Source organism: Spinacia oleracea, chromosome 5 (assembly GCF_020520425.1).
Source record: "Spinacia oleracea cultivar Varoflay chromosome 5, BTI_SOV_V1, whole genome shotgun sequence".
Taxonomy (NCBI): domain Eukaryota; kingdom Viridiplantae; phylum Streptophyta; class Magnoliopsida; order Caryophyllales; family Amaranthaceae; genus Spinacia; species Spinacia oleracea.
This window is the reverse complement of record NC_079491.1, coordinates 53670619-53693379: the sequence shown is the minus strand read 5'-3', so window position 1 is coordinate 53693379 and position 22761 is coordinate 53670619. Positions and strand designations below refer to the sequence as shown.

The window sequence follows — 22761 nt, the reverse complement described above, 5'->3', positions numbered from 1 at the left end:
ACTCCTCACATACCAATCCTCTCCAAAATTCAATCTTTCTAAAAAGAAACACTTTCTAAATACTAAAGAAATTGGGAAAACACCTTGGAACCATCAACCTAAAAAATCTAGGTAATTCGAGTACCTAAATTATATTATTTCTAATTTCTATGCTTTAATCTTTAAGCTTTTATAATAATCCAAGGATGTTTACTGAGTTCATAGCTCATGTAAACTAGGATTTGTACAAAAGGAGTAACTTATAAGGGGTTTCATACTTGAATCCCCCTTAAATGGTCTTCCATACTCCATTTCTAAATTCAAAGTTTCAATCTTTATGATTTGTACATTTTCAATGAAACATGATTAATAAGTTGAGGCTTTCATTCTTGAAAGTATTCCTTATGATAATCATCATTCAAATATTCAAAAACTCTAACTTTATGCAAGTTCAAAGATGTTTGGTAAAGTGCAAACCATTTTCCAAACTAGAACACATGAACATCAAAAGTTCTATGTTCAATATACAATTTCTATGTCTAATATTCAATGATGTTTAAATGGGATCAACTTCTCTTTAAACTAGAACCAATTTCAATTCATGGAGCTTATTAAGATGAGACTTTTAGCATGAAAGTTCTACTCTTTAAGAGTCAGCCTCCTAATTTCAATATTCAAGTTCAATATTCAAGTTCTATATTCAAGTTCCAGTTCAATATTGAAGCTTTATTTCAATATACAAGTACAAAACTGATGATACTTTTTAATGACCAAACTCATTTCAAACTTCGATTCTTTCCAAGTTGCATTCATGAGGGGCCAAGTCATACTTGAACAAGTGTCTCTCGTTTGGATTTCCAACATCATTGATAGAAGTTATATTATTGCAATTTCTATTCTTTATGCTTAATTGCTTACTATATTGCTTATTTCAGTATTGCACCTTTCAATTTCGCACCTTTCTGATAAGGCGTTTTCCAGTCGTTGACGAATACCACTCAATCAAACAACATTTATAAACTCCTAAACGAACCAACTATATTGACTATAGTGGCAAGCTAGGGATCGTCCCAAGAGAATGGATATACTTGACTTTTCAATCTAATGCATACACAAGCTAGTTCGAACGGAAAAGTATGCATGTATGTATGAATCTATGAAAATCAAAGAAAAGTAAATGAATAATCTAGGGAATTGGGGATTAGCTTGGGTTCATTAGGAAAGAACGAAGTTCAATCAATCAACATTGCAAGGAAATGACAATTAGGGGAAAACCGACAAATAAAGCATTCGCCACCTCCCGGATAGAACACATTGACTTGCCTAATCCAAAGGAGAGCTCTCGCATGACCTCTAGACTTAGACAACGGACAACCAAAACTAGTTTCCACATGCTCACACTAATTCTCAATTTCTTGACAAACCAACATGGAGCATTTCCAATCAACTAACTAGAATTAGTATTTGCAACTACCAATCTAATTAGACATGGAGATCCTAATCACCTAATCAAAATTCAATCACAACATCATAATGAATTCACTTCAAAAATCCCTAATTAATCCCCAAACTTCACCCCTATTCTCTAGATTATGAACTATTCAATAAGCATGATTATGACTAAGATTAAACTAAAACTAATCCTAATCATGAAACTAATTGAAAAAATTAAACTAATTGAATCAAAAAAATTCAGAAAATTCAAACATGAAAATTGAGGCAAAAATCAACAAAATTTAAAATATGAAACTAATCTAAAATCAAAAAATGAAATCAATGCATAATCGAATTTAATGAAGCAATAAAATAATTAAGAACGAATTAAAGAATAGAGTAGAGAATTATACCATATGAAGTTTGAAATTGAAGTTCAAAAATGTAGAAAACTTGAAGAACAAAATCTGAAAATTGCTTGAGAAGAGCTACGAATTTGAAGAACAAAATAGAAATCTAGTGTTTGATTTGTGGAATCAAAGCCTAAAATCTATCATAATCTTTCTCTAATCTAACTCTAATTCTCTAACTTTTCTCCAAAAACTAAAACTAATTCTGAAAATGAAAACTAATCATGAACTACTTGTCGAAACATGCAATGCTGTGATTTCCTTAAATATATTCAGCTCCGCGTAGCTGTGCGCCCGCACAAGGGTCTGTGCGCCTACACAGAAGTTACAGGAACTCCAGCAATTCTTGTGCGCACGCACAAGCAGGCCGTGAGCCCTCACAAGAAAGTTGTGCGCCCGCATAGCCCTGCAATCTGCATAATTGTTGTTTGCTTCTGATCGGTGCGCATTTGGCTGCAGTTTGCTCGTGTATTGTTGGTCTGCAAGGCTGGTCTTTATGCAAGGTTTGTGTCAACTTGTCGCCGCACATAATGCTACGTCGCTGCACCCAAACAACATAGTGTAGCCAATCAATAAAATCGCCTAGCACATTATAAAATCGCATAGCATACTATTAAATCGCATAGCATATTATTAATTCGTATCGCATTTTTGCAAATCGTAAAATCGTGTTAATCTTCGTCAAGCATAATGACACATTATTTAACACGTTAATACTCAAAATTACGTTTACGCAATGAGAATGCGCACAAAAGGCACGTATAGAGCAAAAGCGACTAAAATATACGCAAGACGAGAAAATATTACGATTAATGCAAAAATGCGATAAACGAACTAAAAACAATAAACCTAAGCAAAAATAATAATAAAATGCTAATAAAATGAACTAAAATCCTAAGCTAAGAGCGACATAAATGCCGCTCATCAAACTCCCCCAAGCTAAACCTTTGCTTGTCCTCAAGCAAAGCTAGAATGAGAAACGGGAAGGAGAATGAGCTTATTTATTCAAAATCAAAATTACGAAAATAAGGACTATAAGAATGCACTCTAACTCACTGTCGTAGGAATCACGGTTTCATTTAAGCACATACAACAAGCTCTTTGAACCTCACAATCGCTCATGAGGGCGAGTGGGATCTCGCAAGGGTTTCCAAAGAGTTCAACCCATAACTCTCAAAAATGAATCAAGGCAAGACCTAAAAAAAGGAAAACAAACCAAAAACAAACAAAGAAAAGAGAAGAGAGGAAAAGAAAAAGAAAAAGAAAAAGAAAAAGAAAAAGAAAAAGAAAAAGAAAACAAAGCTACAAGAATCCAAGAACCGGGCTTTTATTATGGAACGAGCACAAGAGGATGCAAATATTCCTAAATCAACAAACGAATGCACGCTAATCAATGATCTAGGTCGATCGAGTGAAAGATTCAAGTGTAAAGCATAGAGAACTAAAGATTTGCACTCATATATCCTCCTACAACCAATCGTACCGCGTCTACTCTCTAGATCCTATTCACCCTCAAAGATAGCTTCACGTGACGCCGGAAAGGCGCCGGAAAAGAAAAGAATTTCAAGAGAGGAAAGAAAACTACTCGACATCTCGGCATGGCAATCCCGCTCCTTAAACTTGACAATTTCCTCCCTCCACCGACAATGACTCAACTCTAAAGGCTCAAGTGGGCTTTTATGGTGTAACATTTAGGCTAGGGGTAAGGGTGTGGATAAATTTGGTATTTGGAGTTCAATCCTAAAGTGAAGCACAAAATGAACTCAACACAAGCTACAAGATCAAAACCAAATCATACCACTTATTTGGCGCTCCCCCAAGCTTATTCAACGAATAAAATCAAACTATACTTCTTTTTGAGCTTTCTTGTTTTAATTTTCTCATTTTTTGTGTTTCAAGTGAAACTTTTCTCTTTGCCTTGTTTTTCTCTATTTTTGGCTTTTTCTATATTTATGCTTTTCCTCTTATTCACATATACAAAGAACCTTTTCCAAACTTTTCATTCAAATCAACATCCATCATTTCTCACCATTTTGCATATTTAAACACAATCATATAGCACAATAACACTAAGCTTCACTATCACTTCTAAGGGTGAATAAAACAAGGGCTAATGGCTTGTAATGAGCTAATAAGAAATGAAGGGACAAGGCTCAAATGGCTACCAAGGGGGAAAATGCAAACAAAATACCAGAAAATAAGAAAAAGTGATGTCCTAATCTATAAAAAGAAAATAGTCACCGAAAAGAAATCGCTTTATCGTCCCCTAAAGTAGTTCGGTCGCGGTCTCAGGAAGAAAAATGTCAAATTCAAGATATGGGAAAGTCAATGCCAAGGATCCATGCGACTCAATATTTGAATTTGAGAATTGGGATAGAAAGAACAAGATCATCACATATGGGTATCAATTAATATCCTCTCCGGCTTCAATAGAGAGAACGACACCGTCTTACCACAAACCAAGGGTTCAAGACTCATGCTATCCAAAGTTCTACCGGCTACCTTTACACTCAAATCCTAAACTCGAACAAAGACATTCATAACCGTGCACACTTCTACCAATTAGGAATAAAAGCATTCTAACCTACAAGTACCAATTTTATTATGCCCGAATCAAGAACTAAACCTAAAAAGCTAGAAAAACTTGCCTTGATTAAAAGGAAAATGGAAAATATTTTTTGGATTATTTTGATGAATTTTCAAAGAAATAATAAATAAAGAAAAATCAAATGAAAATAAAATCACAACATATTCACAAAGTCACAAAATATTCACGAAATCACGCGATCCATCACATGGAGATCATAGTAGCAATCCATACAATAAAATCTCCCCCCAAGCTCGAATTAGGCCATGTCCTCAAGGCCTAAAACGAAACAAGGAGGGGCACAACTACCCATCCAACCAATTCCCCACATAAAGTATGCCCGATCCCAAAGAATGCAAAAGAGTTAGAATGATATTACCGGAAATATCGTGGGAGCAAGTCCCGCAAAGAACCGAAATAACGAACGAACTCACCAATAAGATCACCGGGCATGGCAATGGTAGATGAAATGACGTCCACATCAAGAAAGCGCACGGCGCACAAACTCATAACGAAAGAAAAATTAGTATAGAAGGGCCAAATGGCAAAATCCACGGGTTGCCTCCCGAGAAGCGCTTCTTTTACGTCATTAGCTTGACGATTTTTACCTCTAGTAAGTACCCTGACAATGATCGTAATAGTTTTTCAAATGCAATGGAAATATATCCAAGAACATCGAATAGGCAAGATTTGCTTAAGAATCATGCACAAAGTTGAATGCAACTCTATGCCTACGGGGGGTGGGGTGCCAAAAATAAGAAAAATCAAAAGGAAAAATATGAAAATAAGAAGAAGAATCAAAACTACAAACTAAAGGAAAAACAAAAGAAATACTCCCTTCTTCTTGCTCCTTTGGGGAAGGAGAATCATTAGGATCAATAGAGGAAAAAGTATCCTCAAACGATGGGAGTTGGGGTAAAAAGGGAAAAGAGATGGGAAATGACGGATAAATGTTGAGTTTCTTAATTCGGAAAGGGGTATGAGGGAAGGGAGTGGGAACAAAAGATTCACAAATAACTTCACTCACATCACAAAGAGCACAAGAAATCTCAACAAAGGATCCTTCATTCAAAGACGGGACTTCCACATCCTCAATTCTCTTAATACCTTGAAGAAATTGTTTTGGTTGGCAAATTCACTTTCATCCTCAATTTGAATCGACTTAAGCACTTCAAGGAAAAAGGGGGAAAAAAGATTTTCATCACCATCATCAAGGCATTCACTTAAAGAGGAACGAGTAGGAATAAACTCTCCAATACTCAATTCCTCAATGTCATGGATCATAGGTGGCAATATAGCCTCAAACTCATCTATTCTCCGTGAAATATCCTTAATAGACTCTTGTATTAGGTTAGAGATTCCCAAAAATCCTTTTACAACTCGGTGGGACATGACCTCAATTGAATTCAAACCAGAATCTATTCTTTGTTTTTCTTGAATTTAAAGATATTTCATGAAAAGGAGCATCTCACGCAATGATTTGGTAGATTCATCTTTCAAAGAACTTAAGAACTTATCATGGAGATAGAGAATATCATCAAGTGTAATCGATTCCTAATTTTGAGAAACAAAGGTAGTTGCCATTTTTTTGGTTTTCAAAAATTTGTTGTAAAAGAAAATAAAAAGAAAATGAAAAATGAACTAGACGAACTAGTATGAAAAATCAAACAATGATGCCATTCCCCGGCAACGGCGCCATTTTGATAAGGCGTTTTCCGGTCGTTGACGAATACCGCTCAATCAAACAAAATTTATAAACTCCTAAACGAACCAACTATATTGACTATAGTGGCAAGCTAGGGATCTTGATTTTTCTTGATTTATAAACTCATTAGGATTGATGTTTAATCTTGAATTTACAGTATGTTTGCTTAAGAGGGTCAAATTTGCTTTTTTTATATTCGCACCCATCGCGTGCATATAAGACTAGTTATTTTATTAAGAAAAGATGATGGTCAAGGGAATGCGAATGAAAAACCTTGGGGGGGGGGGTAGGGTATCATTGTAGAGAGATTTGAGGTAAGTGAAAAAGAAAAGAGGGCAAAGGGAATGACAAAAACCACCAAACAAACAACAACTAAGGGAATGAAACCCCACCATTCCCTTTCCCTTTCCTGAAGACCCCCAACCAAACGTCTCCTTATTGTTTTGATTTTGTTTAAAATGTCTATTAAAGCTATATAATGGTCATACGAATGTATTCCCTCCGTCCCAGATTAGTTGTTATACTTACCATTGCACAAAGTTTTAGGTGATAAGTGATTGTTTGGTTATCAATTGTTATTTTATTGAAAAAGTAAATATGGTAGGAGTTAGTGGGGTATTTTTTTAATTGAATGAGAGAGGGTGTGAGGACAAAAAAAGGTTTAGTGGGAAGAGAGAGACCATATAATAATCGTGGGGTCATTCCTAATTTAAAAGTGTAACAACTAATCTGGGACGGACGAAAAAGGAAAGTGTAACAACTAATATGGGACAGAGGGAGTACAATTGAACCATTTAGATTAGTTTATAAATTTAAACGGGTGATATTCTTTGTTAAATTCTTCCAAGAATTTAATTAAATAGTTGATGAGCTATTTATAGTACATAGTGGTGCACGATATTTATTATATTAGTAGTAAATAGCAATGCACATTATTTAATTTTGGGTAATTAAGATATGTGATATTGTATTAAAAATCAAGTGGCCATTAAAAATACTGTAATCAGACAACCATTTCGTGTACTAAAAGACTACCTCCTGAATAAAGACATAGAGACATTACTCACATCAGCATCACCTCACCGTCGACGAGTCAACAAAACACCCAAGTTAATCACAGAGTACTCCACTGCATTCTAATTTCTAAATATTGAGGGCGGAGCAATGACTGTAGATGCAACAATATCAATGCATCTGAAATTAAACCAACACCACCACCACCACCACCACTCACGGCACTCAGCCACCGCTCAACCGGCTTACACCAACTCCACATTCTCTCATTTCCGTCGGTATCACCGCCCCTTCCAAACAACTTCAATAACTCCGCTTACCCATTTTCTCTCTCCTCCGAACTCACTACTTAACCGAGGAAATATTTCAGCATCCATAGTAGCTTTACCCTTGTCGGTTACCCGGTGCGCGTTACTCTCTTCTAACGCCGTCATTTTCCAAGACGCCAGCGCTACCGCTTTCGTCCTCGGCGGTGGTTATGCTCTCGTCTCCGCCTTTGATAATCTCACCAACCGCAGCCTCATCTCTCAGGTTTATTGCTTGTTTTTTATTCAAATTTTGTTTTTTGTTGCTTATGAAGTGCATGATGTTAGTAAACTTGTACACTCTTTACAATTACTGTGCCCTTTCAAAAATCAAAACTTTCGAATGCAGAATTGAGTTGGGGTTTGTACTTGGATTCTTTTCATGTAAGGGTTTATCAATACCAAAAATTATAGAGTAATCGATATGAGTGAAATTTTCAATCTTAGGAGCTCTTTTTTCATTTTTGAATGATTATGGTATAAGTAAGAGCGTTTTTAGGTTTTCATGACGGGATATCCAGTATTTTTGAAAGGAAAACTCCCAAATTTGATGATTTTGCCCATTTCGGATTCGAGGGTGCTTTTGTGTGATTTTCTGAACAGTTGCTTCTGTAATGGTCCGAAATTTGAATGAATTATCCCTTGGAAATGTTTTCTTGACATTACATTTTGGATCAAAGATCTAACTGAAACAACCGCACAGGGATTTATTTAGATGCGTTCTGTTATAACCAAACGCGTGCCACGAACAACTAGGAACAAACCCACAAATACAATATAGAACAAATAGTAAAAACAATAATAAAAGACACAAGTGTTTGTAGCTATGCTTAAACCCCTCTTATAGGCTAAACTAGAAACCCACGTCTACTAGAATTATACTTGCTCCCCAAGTCTGAATAATTCTAAAGATTGTTACATACCAAAATACTATTAGTTTCCTAATTACAGTTCTACATAAACTATGAAACTAAACCAGCATATTGAACTAAAGAATAATTCATACGGAGTATATGAATCTTGCGGAGCTTTCCCACATGCGTGCAATATTGATTCCATTCCATTGCAAACAATGAACAGATCCCACAAGACCTTAGTTGGCAACAACTTTCTTAATATAGTACTTTGTATATGACTAATAATCTGATGTTGACTCCGATCTCCTATACGAGTACTCGTCGGTTTAATTAAGTTGCGTTTAATTGCTAACAAACCTTCCTTTCAACTAAACTTAGTTTCCTCACGAATCAACGAACAACTTTCGAAGTTTTCCTTCCCTTGAGCTAAAATCTGTCCCCTACTACCTCTTTCAAGTATGAAGAGATTTTGTTTGTTACGCCGTCCCTTCAAGATCACACTCCTAGCCTTGGTGACCTTCAAACGACCTCCCTTAATATGAATAGCATAACCCAATCCATCCAAACCCAAAGATATGAGATTACGATCAAGTCTCGAAATATATCTTACCTCTCATAATTTTCGAGTCTTCCCGTTATGTGTCTTAATCTCAATCTCGCCTATACCCTGAACTTTAGCCTCTTCTTCAGGCAAGGTAACACACAAACCTTTACTTTGGTTATAAGAAATAAACCACTCCTTCCTACAACTAATATGTTGTGAGCATCCAGAATCCAAATCCGACATTCTTTTGGATCTTTACTCTTCTCCACCATTAGAGCCATATCCTCATCAACAGTAATAATAGCACCTCTGACTCTGCCGTTCCTCTAACACCATCAAGTCTTCCTTGTACCTGTGACACTTGGATTGTATATGTCCTAATTCGTCACAATACCAACACTTGATGTTAGGGTTTGTATTGCTCGCCTTCTTCTTTCATTTCCAGTTATTGCTACTACCCTCCGCCGCCTTGAATAACGCTACCACATTATCGTCCAAATCAATTGTTGTATTCCCTACAAGTAAACTAGTTATCACAGAATTATACCTTTTAGGGGAGATGTCAACAATAAAATTGCTTTGTACTCCTCGATTTTCACATCTAAACTTGCCAAGCCATTGAACTTATTTAAATGATCTTGTAGTGCGCTGTCTTCCTCCATCTCAAGTGAATAAAGGTCCTTTTTCAAAAACAACTTGTTGGACAATGACTTAGATGCGTACATCTTAATCAATTTGTCCCACAATTCGTTTGGATTATTATCCTCTAAGACGTTGTACTTGATGATGTTCATTTCCGATGGAGTCAAAAATTCATTTGTTCTTTTGGTTGTGGATGTAATGAACTAAATCAAAATGGCTCTTAAAACCTCTTCGCTTCTATTCCATGAATTAGAAGATGGTCGTCCCGTTATCGCTTTTGGGTCAATTGGAAACAACCTCTCTGCAATTCCACGGGTAAGGTTGGTACACCCGACCCCCTATTACCCTGCTTCTTGCGGGAGTCTCTTTGAGGCAATGGGGTAGTGATAATGAAAATGATATGTTGTACTTGATCTCCATTGCAAGAGCCAATCTGATCGTACTAGTAGCCCATAGTTGCATATCCTACCACTTGTCCTTGTCCACCGGATCAGGTTTCTTATCTTCTTCCGTAGTTTTGTGAAGACCTTGATGTATAAGAATATCCTTAATTGTACTTTGCCACAACGAAAAATTGGTCTTCTAATTAAAGGCTTCTAACTTGTACTTGTTCCCGAAATCATCCATGGGTAAACGTACAATATAGAACAAATAGCAAAAACAATAATAAAACACAAAAGTGTTTGTGAGGAAATTTAGATTTCCTCCCTCAAATATTATCGTATTATTAAGTTCCTGCAAAATAATACAATAATCCCTCAATTGATAATTCCTCTCACCAATGTATTTTCCCTCTTATTTTCTAGCTACGCCTAAACCTCCTTTTATAGGCTAAACTAGAAACCCTTGTCTACTAGAATTATACTTGTTCTCCGATTCTAAATAATTCTAAAGATTGTACATACCAAAATACTATTAGTTTCCTAATTACAAATCTACATAAACTAGGAAACTAAACCAACATATTGAACTAAGAAATAATTCATACGGAGTATATGAATATGAACCTTGGGGAGCTTTCCCACATGCGTGGAATATTAATTCCATTCCATTGCAAACAATGAATAGATCCCATAAAACCTTAGTTGGCAACAACTTTCTTAATGTAGTACTTTGTATATGACTAATAATCAGATGTTAACTCCGATCTCCGATACGAGTACTCGTCGATTTAATTAAGTTGCGTTTAATTTCTAACACGTCCGAAAATATAATTTCATGGCAAGCGCCCTATTAGAATCATGTGGGAAATGTTTCATCCAAAATGTTGTGGAAAACCAATTGTTAGGAAAGTTAGTTCTGTCGAGATTTTTGTCGCATCATAGTCTTTGTAAAATACTATTGTAATGAACTGACCAAATCACAAGAAATATGACAGATAATATAGAGGAAGGTTGATTGCTATATATTGATAACTCAAGAACACGCAAGAACTCAGACACACAACTAAGCAACTTGAGGCTGCTAATCTCCAAAGTGACTTTAGGTCACAAGTCTCAAGAGTTCTACACAAAACACAATGCTGATTCTACTGCCCTCCCTCTCTTTTAAACTACCCAGCTAGGCCCTACTGTTGTCTGCTGCTGCCGCCTTAATGATGTTTGGCCACATTCTCTGCTGCTCCCTTTTGTCCTCTTCTGGTGTAGGTTACCGTTATTGGTGGCCTATTCCAAGTCATCACATTACTCCCCCCCAAAAGATTCACCTTGTCCTCAAGGTGGAAGGAGGGAAATCTCTCTTGCAACAGTTGTGCATCCTCCCATGTGGCCTCAAACACCGGTAAGCCCAGCCACTTGATCAAAACTTCCATACGCCCCTCATTACCTTCCTTCTTCTGTCGCACCTCTAGCAACTCCTCGGGTTCCACCACTAGCTCCAACTCCTGGGTGATCTGATCCGGTATAGTGGCTGAGGAGGGTGTGCTGCCCACTGCACGTTTGAGTTGTGAGACGTGGAAAACAGGATGCAACTTACATGTGATTGGGAGTTTAAGCTTGTAGGCGACTGTCCCCACCTTCTTTAACACCTCAAATGGTCCATAGAAGCGCGCAGCCAGCTTCTCGAACGGCCTCTTAGCTAGAGATGTCTGGCGGTACGGCTGCAACTTAAGAAATACCCTGTCCCCACTCCCCTACCTCAAAGTGCTCCTCCCTCCTCTTCAAGTCTGCGTTCTTCTTCATAATCTGCTGGGCCTTAGTCAAATTCAGCCTTAGTTCATCAAGCATAAAATCTCTTTCCTGTAGGTGTTCCTCCACACTATCTACTTGGGTCTGTCCGGCTCCAATCTTCAGTAGCTTTGGCGGATCCCTTCCATAAACTATTTTGAAGGGAGACATATTGGTGGAGAGGTGAGTCGATGTGTTGTAAGAATACTCGGCCCAAGGTAGCCACTTAGCCCACCCCTTAGGTTTCTCTGATGCAAAACAACGTAGATACGTCTCCAAGCTTTTGTTGACTATCTCGGTTTGGCCATCGGTTTGTGGGTGGTACGAGGTGCTTCTCTTCAACTCGGTCCCTTGCAAACGGAATAATTCCCTCCAGAATATACTCATGAAAATCCGATCCCGATCACTGACAATTGAGGAAGGAAACCCATGAAGGCGAACCACTTCCTTGATGAACATCTTAGCCACTGTTAATGCCGAGAAAGGGTGTTTCAAGCCCAGAAAGTGTGCAAATTTTGACAATCTGTCCACCACTACAAGGATTGTGTCCACCCCCTGTGACAAGGGCAATCCTTCGATGAAATCCATGGAGATTTCATCCCACACTGCTGTTGGAATGGGGAGGGGCTGCAACAACCCAGCTGGGCTTCGTTGTGATGTCTTACACTGCTGACAAACCATACATTCGCGCACAAAGGCAGTCACATCCTTTCTCATGCCTTGCCAGAACCAATCCCCTGCCACTCTAATATAAGTTTTGACCTCACCTGAGTGTCCCCCAACGGGAGTGCAGTGATATTCGCCCAAGATGACCGGAATTATGGAGGATGATCTGGGTAATACCACTCGCCCTTTAAAGAACAATCTGCCCCCCTCCACTGTGAACCCTTTATGAGTTGTTTTGCCTTCCAACACCTCCTGTTGAATCTGCTGGAGCACCGTATCTGCCTTTAGCTCTTCTTCAATGTCGCCCCAATCAATTCCTGGGACCGAAACTAACGCTCCCAAGGTCACCGGTGCACCGAGTTCTAGTTCACCCTCCCCTTTTCTAGAGAGAGCATCTGCCACCCTGTTAGACACCCCTGGTTTGTACTGAATGTCAAAGTCGAACCCAATTAGTTTCCTCACCCACTTTTGGTAATCAGCCCCGATTTCTCTTTGTTGCGTTATGAACCTCAAACTCTGTTGGTCTGTACGAATGATGAACCGACGACCCAAAAGATAATGCTTCCATTTCTGGACTGCCAAACATATAGCCATAAGTTCCTTCTCGTAAATCGATTTGTCCCTTGCTCTTATCCCCAGAATTCGACTATAATACGCAACTGGCCTGTTACCTTGCATCAGAAATGCCCCGAGTCCGTAACCGGAGGCGTCGGTTTCCACCACAAAGGCTTGGTGAAAATCCGGCATGGCTAGAACAGGGGCACTTACCATTGCCTCTTTCAACCTCTCAAACGCATTCGTCGCTTCCTGTGACCACCCATAGTTATCCTTCCTTAGATGATCAGTAAGAGGGTGTGCGATCCTTGCATAGTTGGCTACGAATTTCCGGTAGTAACCCGTGAGGCCTAAGAAGCCCCGCAACTCGCGCAAATTTGTGGGAACTGCCCAATCAAGTATGGACCGAATTTTATCTTGGTCTACTGCCACACCCTTGCTGGAAATTACGTGGCCCAAGTATGTTACTTCCTCTTTGCCGAATTCACATTTCTTCAGATTGGCAAACAACTTATGCTCCTGCAATTTTGCTAATACCAAGCGTAAATGCCCCAAATGCTCCTCCTTGTTCACACTGTAAATCAATATGTCATCAAAGAAAACCAACACAAACCTTCGTAAAAAAGGACGGAAAACGTCATTCATCAATGACTGAAAAGTGGCCGGAGCATTTGTCAACCCGAATGGCATGACCAAGAACTCATAATGGCCCTCGTGAGTTCGAAAGGCAGTCTTGTGCGTATCCTCCGGCCTCACTAAAATTTGATGGTACCCCGCCTTTAAATCTAGCTTCGAAAAAATGGCTGCACCATTAAGCTCGTCCAGGAGTTCATCTATCACTGGAATGGGGTATTTGTCAGGTACGGTTTCCTTGTTAAGAGCTCGGTAGTCAACGCAAAACCTCCAGGAACCGTCTTTTTTCTTGACCAACAGTACCGGGCTCGAGAACGGGCTGGATGATGGTCGAATGATCTCAGCTTGCATCATTTCTCTGATCAGTTTTTCTATCTCATCTTTTTGGAATTGCGGGTATCGGTAAGGCCGCACACTTACCGGATTGCTGCCCTCACGAAGGAGAATAGCGTGCTCGTGTCCCCGGTGAGGTGGCAGCCCAACTGGTGTCTGGAAAACCTCCCCATATTCATCCACCACTGCCTTCAAATACTTTGGACAACCCTCTGCCTTCGTATCCTCCTTCACTCCTCCCTTTTCTAGCTGTTTCAATTCTACTAGCACCCCCATACGTTCCTTCCTGATCACCCTTATCATTGCCTTCAAAGAGATTTGAGAGCGGGAGAGGGACGGATCCCCTCTCAAGGTCACTACCCCACCATGGTCGTGGAACCTCATCACATGAGTTTTCCAGTTTGTTGTCACTGCTCCTAGTTTCTCCAACCATTGAACCCCCAATATGACATCAGAGTTGCCTAATTCCAACGGTAGGAAGTCCTCTACCACCACCACACCACCGTCGAGTTCCACCCTTAGCCCCTTGTACACCCCGTTCCCCCTCACCGTTTCTCCGTTCCCTAGAGCCACCCCAAACCCTGCCGACTCACTTACTGGGATCGCGAGCTTCTTCACCGCTCGTAGACAAATAAAATTATGGGTTGCCCCCGGATCCACCATCACCACCACGCCTTGGCCACTAACCTCTCCGCGAAGCTTAAGGGTTTTTGGGTTGGTTAACCCAACCACCGAGCACAAGGAAATCTCCGCCGGCATCTCCTCTTCATACCCTCCCTCGCTCGCAAACTCCCCCTCCGGTTCATTCTCCTCTTCCTCCGCCACTAACAAAACACTCATCTCCTTCTTTTGACACCGGTGGCCGGCGCTCCACCGCTCGTCGCACCGGAAGCATAGGCCTTTAGCCCTCTTCTCTTGAAGTTCACGCTCAGAGAGGCGTTTCATCTCTCCCCCTCCCTTCGAAAATGTCGCGGATCTAGAAGGCTGATTTGAGGCTTGAGAAACGGTGGATCCGGTTCGACCCGACCCGCCGATTCGTGATCCAACCGAGGAAGAGTAGTTTGGGTTAGGGTTGTTGTTTCCTTGGGTGGAGTTTGGGTTGGGGCTTAGGTTGGCTATTGGGCTTTTGTGAAAAAGGGAAAAGGATTGTGTTTTAGGGTTGGACCAAGTTGGGCCCTTCTTAACATTGTTGGACTGGTTTCTTTCTTCCACTTTAACGGCAATTAGCATGGCTTGATCTAAATTGCAAGGGTTAAGTAGTCTCACCTCCGACGTAATCTCTCCCTTAAGGCCGTTCACGAATTGCCCTAACAACAGGCTTTCTGGGATGTCTTCCAAGGGCGCGGCTAGGTCAATGAACTGCCGGCGGTATTCGACCACCGTGGACGTCTGCGAGACGGCCAACCATTGTTCGTGCAAGCTTCCCGCATTAGCCGCCCTAAACTCCAATAAGGCCTTTTCTTTCAGTTCCTTCCACCTCCTCATCGGTCGCCGGCGATTTTCGAACTGGAACCACCGCAAGGCGTTACCCTCCATGGACACCACAGCGGCTTCGAATTTTTCCTCCTCCGTAAGACGGTAAATATCGAAGAACTTCTCGCCTCTCAAAATCCATCCGTCGGGGTCACTTCCGTCGAATACCGGCATTTCTAGCCTCCGGTACTTCCAGTTACCTCCATTTCTGCCATGACCTCCGTGTTCTCCGCCCAAAAGACCACCTCCTTCGAAGACCTGGTCTTCGACATTTCCTTTCTCTTCCTCGTTCTCCCTCACGTGCACTCCTCCCACCGCTGACTGGTCGTTGTCTATGTGGACAACGTCGGGATGTGGTTTGATGGGTTCAGTCGGTTTACCCACCAGTGCACGCAGCTCCTCCTGAAACTTCTCCTGACTAGCTCTCAAGGAAGCCATGAACTGAACTTGCTCTTCCCTGGACCTGATGATCCTTCCTTCCAACCTGTCTGTGGCCGTCTCCACTGCCTCGGCATTTTTTTGGGCCTCCTCTTCGCTGACAGCCTTGAAATGCTCTGCCAACGACCGCTGGGCGGCGGCGATGCCTTCTGTGACGGCCGTGGTCACCATCTGTTGCAGGCTTTCCTCCAACCCTGCAAACCTGGAGTTGAGGCCTTGTATGCCTTCTTCCAGTGTCTCAATTCTTTGGGTGTTGCTGTTTACCATGGTTGTCTTTCACCAGTATCGTCTGCTCTGATACCAAGTGTAATGAACTGACCAAATCACAAGAAATATGACAGATAATATAGAGGAAGGTTGATTGCTATATATTGATAACTCAAGAACACGCAAGAACTCAGACACACAACTAAGCAACTTGAGGCTGCTAATCTCCAAAGTGACTTTAGGTCACAAGTCTCAAGAGTTCTACACAAAACACAATGCTGATTCTACTGCCCTCCCTCTCTTTTAAACTACCCAGCTAGGCCCTACTGTTGTCTGCTGCTGCCGCCTTAATGATGTTTGGCCACATTCTCTGCTGCTCCCTTTTGTCCTCTTCTGGTGTAGGTTACCGTTATTGGTGGCCTATTCCAAGTCATCACAACTATTTTCGTTTTTTTTTTTTTTTTCTGATGCTCTGTTGAAGGAAGATACTTCTGAAATAACCATCTTTTGTTCTTTGTCCTATCTGCATCTTCCAAGGCATTGCGGTCGTTTATATGGTTTGCGAGTTAGCTATCAGTCAAAATCAAATTTATCTCAAAATTATGTGATTCTGGATATCCAGAATGGTTAATAATTTCTGAATTTAGGACGGTCTTGTGTCTTTATGAGTTTTGGAAGATTAAAGGAGACGAAAAAGGAAACAGCAAGCTGATGTGCCTAGATGAATGTGATAATGTGTGACATTCACAACTTACTTGTCTTTACAACCAAAGTTGCTACAGGTTTTCAGTTTGATAAATTTGTTTTTGGTATCTCCCGCAAGGTTCTTCTTACCCAATGTTGCTGACCTATGTATAGAGGGGGTGGAATGGTTTATGTCCAAGACAGAATGTTGGGTATTTGCCTATTTGGCATGTCGGAATGAGAAATCAAATTGAAAGTGGGAAGGAGAATTGATAATTGGAAATTCATAAAAATATTGTATTCCCATTATGTTGGATGGAAATAAGTTGGGAAGAAATTACATTTTTCAAAAATATCTTTGTGTATTCCTCTCCTCCTCCTTTCTCATTAATGGCATAATCATTTTATCCTCTTTTCAGTTACCACCTCCTCCCTAGGTAATAAAACCATGGTAATTGATGGGATCATTTCCCATTCCCAAACCCACCAACATTTCCCATTCCCACCGAACAAACAAGAAAATTTGCATGCTGTACTAGCAGCAAGTTTCCAACGTTACCAATGGTTTAGCTTTGACTTTCCTCTGGTGATTTGTAGTTCTATCTTTCAGGAATATGATACGGCTAAGTTGATATATCTAAAGTATATTCGTCATTCTTATTGTGTTTTATTTGTGGTAATTATGCTTCTTGTGCCTGTCAAGGTTCTTTAGTGAGCAATTTGATAGCGAAACTTGGCTTAAGCATACACAGGTAGTTGCTAAAATTCAAATACAAAACTAGTCCATACGATTGAGGCTTTCTTGTTATTTTGAAGATACATATTGTGGTAAGTTGAATCTTAAAATTCTACCTCTTATCTATTGGAGCAGAAATTGAGCAGAAAGCTAGTCCATATAATTTCTGGGTTGCTTTTTGTGGCTTCCTGGCCTCTTTTCAGGTAATTCTTCTTCACCTTAATCTTGAACTTTGATCTTCCTTAACTTCAGCTCATCAATGTGATCCAATAGCATCTCAACAGAAGCTCGATATTTTGCTTCTGTTGCACCACTTATAAATGGGTTGAGACTGGTGGTCCATGGACTCTCTCTCACAACAGATGAAGGTCTTATAAAATCTGTTACTCGAGAAGGGAAACCAGAGTAATTCTCTTAAATCATTCAAGTAAAACTATAAATCATCCTTTAGCATTTCTGAGATAGTTGGTTGATTTGGTGATTCCCAAATTGCAGGGAATTGCTACGAGGTCCATTATACTATGTTCTGACTTTAGCAATCTGTGCCATTGTCTTCTGGCGTGACTCTCCGGTTGGTCTGCTGTCATTGGCAATGATGTCGGGTGGTGATGGTAAGTCCTGTGCAGCGAATCCAATTAGTTGCTCTCCCCAGTTTCCTTTAACCACTTTCTTTAAAGTTTCTCTTTTGACTTTGTGAGGTGCAGGAATTGCTGATATCATGGGAAGAAAATTTGGAAATGTGAAGTTACCTTATAACCAGAAAAAGAGTTGGGCTGGTAGCATTTCAATGTTCATATTTGGTTTCTTGATATCCGTCGGGTAAGGTTGCTTCCTTTTTTTGAAGAATCAAGTTAACTGAATATCAACCATAATGTTGAATTTGCTTCCAAGTTATTTGATGCATGGCTATTTGTTGTTGATACCACAGCATGCTTTACTACTTTTCAGCTCTGGGGTATTTCCAGTTGGATTGGAATCTCACCATGCAAAGGGTTGCAGTAGTTTCTTTCATAGCAACAGTTGTTGAATCACTTCCAACAGAAGAGCGAATTGATGATAACATATCAGTCCCTCTCGCGACCCTGGTTACAGCGTACATCTGTTTTTGTTTGTAGCTTTTGGTCTGAAAGTCTTTTCTTCCCTGATTTCGTAAGAACGTTCTCTACTTGGCTTGTCCACTCGACCTTCAATGTCAATAACTCTCAAGTCCTTTGCTATGCTTGAAATTACCGGTTCCTAAAACAAAGGGTGCATGGTTTATTATGGTCTTTTGTTTAGTGTTGTAAGCAGCTACATATTTTTTTTTATTCAATGTGATCAGCTACATTGTGCCTTTGTACTTCTTTACATTAAATTGACTAGATTGATTTTTTTTCCTTTGGTGTTACCATCGGGTTCACCCTTATGGCTAATTTGGATTTGGGTGGATAGGTTCCAGCCCCCTCCCAATTATTGTCGGAATCGAAACACGCGGTCCTCCCTACTAAGTTCAGCCCCAATTACCACGTACTGGACCAACATAATTGGTAAATTGACTAGATTGATAATGCACGAGATGTATACTGCATACCGTCTTGTTTTTCTCATAACTAGTACCTCCTCCAAGCTTCCACGGTTTCTCCGTTGGTTCCATCCAAGTTGGTGGTTGAAAGTTTATGTCCAATATCATAACATGGTCCTTCTGGGACAACATGAGCCTCCAAACCCATGAATACCATAAGGTAGTGTTTGAATATAAGTATTTCATTTCACATACTGACATTCAATTTCAAATCACTTGTTCGGGAAAAACAAGAAATCAAATTCCATGATTTCAAATTCTTAATGTTGTTGGGAAAGAAATTGAAATTTTTATTTCGCAATTAAAACAATTAAGTCTCACCCCGAGGTTGTCTAGGCCGCTGGTCACTAGCGACATATTTACTCCATACCCACATATAAAAAAAACGTAAATGAAATTAAAAATAAAAGTTGGCCCACCTTTAATGAATTGGGGTAAAATTTATCTCCCTGAGCTCCGGTTCATGGAAGACAAAACTAGAATGGCAGCAAAGAATAGGGAGCAATAGGTAGAGGAAGAAAATGGCGTGAAGAAGCTCCTCCTTTGGTGTGCATCAACGATGAAGCAATATCGCAGTCTCCTCGGACTACTATTTAAAGTTCCGTTTTAGAAGAGTCTGAAATTGAAAAAAGGATTTATTACAAAAAATGGAGGAAATTTATACTTTAAGCTCAAGCTCAGATGAAGAAGATGAGACGGGGATGAGGTAAGAATTCTTGTACATTTGTGAATTTCAACAAATTCATGTGTAAAAGTAATTCAATTAATTTCGTATAAGCACAATAGTTAAGAAGTTGGTTATATATAGGAAATGTGATGTTAAAAATGGTTATATGTAGGAAATGTGACTACGTATTTATAGCTTTATATGTCATTTATACTGTCATTGGTTATTTATTTTTTGTCATTATTGTATTAAATTCTGCCCCACTACAGGTAGTGTATTCCATTTTCGTTTTCTAGTTGGGTTCCAGGAGAATAACTAGGTGTGTTCCAAGAGAACTATGTTGGTATTTAGTTATGTTAAAATTATGATAACGTCAGATCCATTGACTAAACCGTTGCCACAAGTGAAGCACACCGCACATGTAGCAACCATGGGAATCAAGCGTGTTGGAGAATGGCTTTGATTTTCTAAGTTTTGTTTTAGAACATTTGTTAGATCTGTGTTTAAAACAATTGGTTTAACCATTTCATATTATTAAATTCTTTATTTGGTATTCATTTAATTTTGGTTTAGTATTAAATGATAAAGTCCAAGTGATTCAAAGCATTTAAATGGCATGTCAAGATGGATTCTTTGACAAAGAAACTCCCATAAGTGAACTTGAATATTGAAGTCACAAAAGGATCCCTAATCCAGGTCATTGAAAGGTTGGACGACCAATGACTAATGAAGATTTGATTGCAAGTAGATTTATAGTTAAGTTTCTTGAACTAGATGGACATTATATGTCATAAATCTTTTGCATAGATACTTATTGGATCTTGTATCGGATTAACCATGAGAACACTTTAAGAGATTAAAGTCATGTCATAAGTAGTTAGCATTAATGTTGATTAGAACCATTATATATTCCTCAAAACATGAGTAATTATGATTGCACGTTTGAAGATTAGTTTGCTTTGATGCTCGCTAAATGTCGCACCGTAAAAGGAGACTATAAAAGAATTTGTTGGACATACTATGAATCAAAGTGAGTATTCATAGATTACAAGACTGGATTGTCCTCCTATCTTTGATAGGATATGGTGTTGTTGTGTAACAAGGTCTCTCGAAGAGCTAGATACTATGAAAATCCATGGATGTGCTCAGAATGGTTAAAGCCTAACCTTCTGTAAAAGTTTAACAGTTGAACTCAGTAATTCGAGAAACACTTCTGGGCCTAATAAGGATGGCATGGATCTTACCTTATGTTCAACAAGTAACACTAAGCGACAAAGGAATGTAAATATACACTTGTCTAAAGGACAAGTGGGAGACTGAAGGAAATGTGTCATTCACCAAATGTGCATTAGTCTAATACCAAAGGTTCAGATTAATTACGAACCATTAATTCAGGGAGATCAAGTGATCGAAATAGCTGGCTAGAGAAATGCTTCCGATCAATGAGTTCTAATACTAATTAGACTCACGGCTTACTCTTGACTGAACCTATAGGTCACACCATTGACATGTAAAAGATCATCAGATTAAATGAATAGGAAATTCATTTAATAGCTTTTCAGGAAATTAGTTCGGAAAACATAATTATACGATTTGACATTGGATCGTAAAATCGTATATCGTGTTGCTTATATTCGTAAGCTACGCGAAACGAATAATCGTATAGTACGACAATGGATCATCAAGTACGAAACGATAAATAAATTATCAAATGATAATTTAATAGCAAACACGAAAGCAAACCCACGAGCCAAAGCACACGAGGCGCAAGGCCCATGGGCACAGCGCGCAGCGCTAGCCCATGTCCTTGGCTGTGTTGGCGCACGCGCAAGGAAGGACAACATCAACAGCGGCGACGGCTCAAGGCCCAACTGCTCTCTGCGCTTTGGCTGTGTGCGTGTGCATGCGGTCGTGGGCCTTGCTGGCCGGTTGAGCCTTGTGCTTGGCCGGTTGACTTGGCTCATGTGATAGGTTATTATAATAACCTACTCTACATGTTTTCCTAATCTAATTAAGCAACCTAATATTCTAATCTAAGGCAAGAGAAAACCCTAATTCTTTTTGTGCTTCCATTAGAGCGTTTTCATCCCAAAAAGCTAAACTATCTTGAAGAAGATCTAAGCCATCAATCTTAAGACGGATCTAAACTTGTCGGTGAACCAAGTAGAGGAACGACATTTGGAGTTTGTGTTCGTGTTCGTTGAACTAAGGGAAAACATGCTACAAACGTAAGTAATGCTTAATCTGTACTTTATATATTCTTCCTTGATTTGGAGTTATTCCGCTATCATGTTATGTATTTAACTATAAACCCCTACAGAGTGGGTCTGTTGAGGAAAGACAGGGGTGAGAGACCAAGATCCCATGGAATTGAAATAACGTCATTTGATTAAAAATAACGTAAATGGCTGAATTTTAGTTGAAAATATTTTTCAAGAAAGAACATAATTCTAAATTAGTTTCCTTTGTTTGGTTCTCTTACAAAAAATTTAATAGAAAAAGTAAACTGGAAAAACATGAGAGAAGATTGAAGAGAATTGAAGAAAGGAGAGGAAGGTAAGGAAGAAAACTGGGAAAATGGTTTTCCTTCGTTTTACATTTGAGGGAGTTATAGAAAATTGTTTTGCATACTTTGTCACACCAAACAACGTAAAATGATTAAAAAGGGAAAACTCGTTTTCCATGAAAATGTTTTACACCAAAACTAAAATTGAGCAAGGCGAAAATATTTTAATAAATAAAATTGATTTTCATTGAGTTAAAACTACATTTAGTGATTAATATTTAATATTATTTAATATATATTGCTAATCAAAATTGATTTTTTCGATTCATGTTTGTATTAAACTTTAAGGGGATGTTTGGTTGAAGCCTTGAAGGTATTCATCTAATGGTAAGGGAATGAAATTGCATGATTCCCTTTGGTGTGACCATCTACACAGCAACAAGCCAACAACACCCCAAAATCATCATAGGATCCTCCCTACCAAGTTCAACTCCAATCATCACTGAATAAACAGATAATTTATACATAAAGGTTATAATTAAAGTGGACTCCATTGAATTAAAACGATGTTTATCAAATATTCCCCTCGTTTTATCTAAATAATATCGAAGGTACCTGTTCTTTTTATATACTTGAAAACAACCCGTCAAGTATTATAAA

At 39.2% G+C, this 22761-nt stretch overlaps 1 protein-coding gene across 6 annotated transcripts; it reads left to right on the top strand.

Moving 5' to 3' along the window:
• Positions 1–7175: 7175 nt before the first annotated feature.
• LOC110789055 (phytol kinase 1, chloroplastic) lies at positions 7176–18702 on the top strand. 6 transcript variants are annotated; one of them, XM_021993701.2, is made up of 6 exons: positions 7176–7660; positions 17503–17570; positions 17641–17772; positions 17863–17978; positions 18066–18186; positions 18316–18702. In XM_021993701.2, the coding sequence occupies exons 1-6, from the start codon at positions 7280–7282 to the stop codon at positions 18392–18394; spliced, it is 897 nt and encodes a 298-aa protein (XP_021849393.1). In that variant the 5' UTR covers positions 7176–7279; the 3' UTR covers positions 18395–18702. The 6 variants fall into 6 exon arrangements, with proteins under 6 accessions (XP_021849393.1, XP_056686240.1, XP_021849391.1 ...); XM_056830262.1 differs by having other exon boundaries at positions 7179–7660; positions 18072–18186; XM_021993699.2 differs by having other exon boundaries at positions 7180–7660; positions 18296–18702.
• Positions 18703–22761: the final 4059 nt, after the last annotated feature.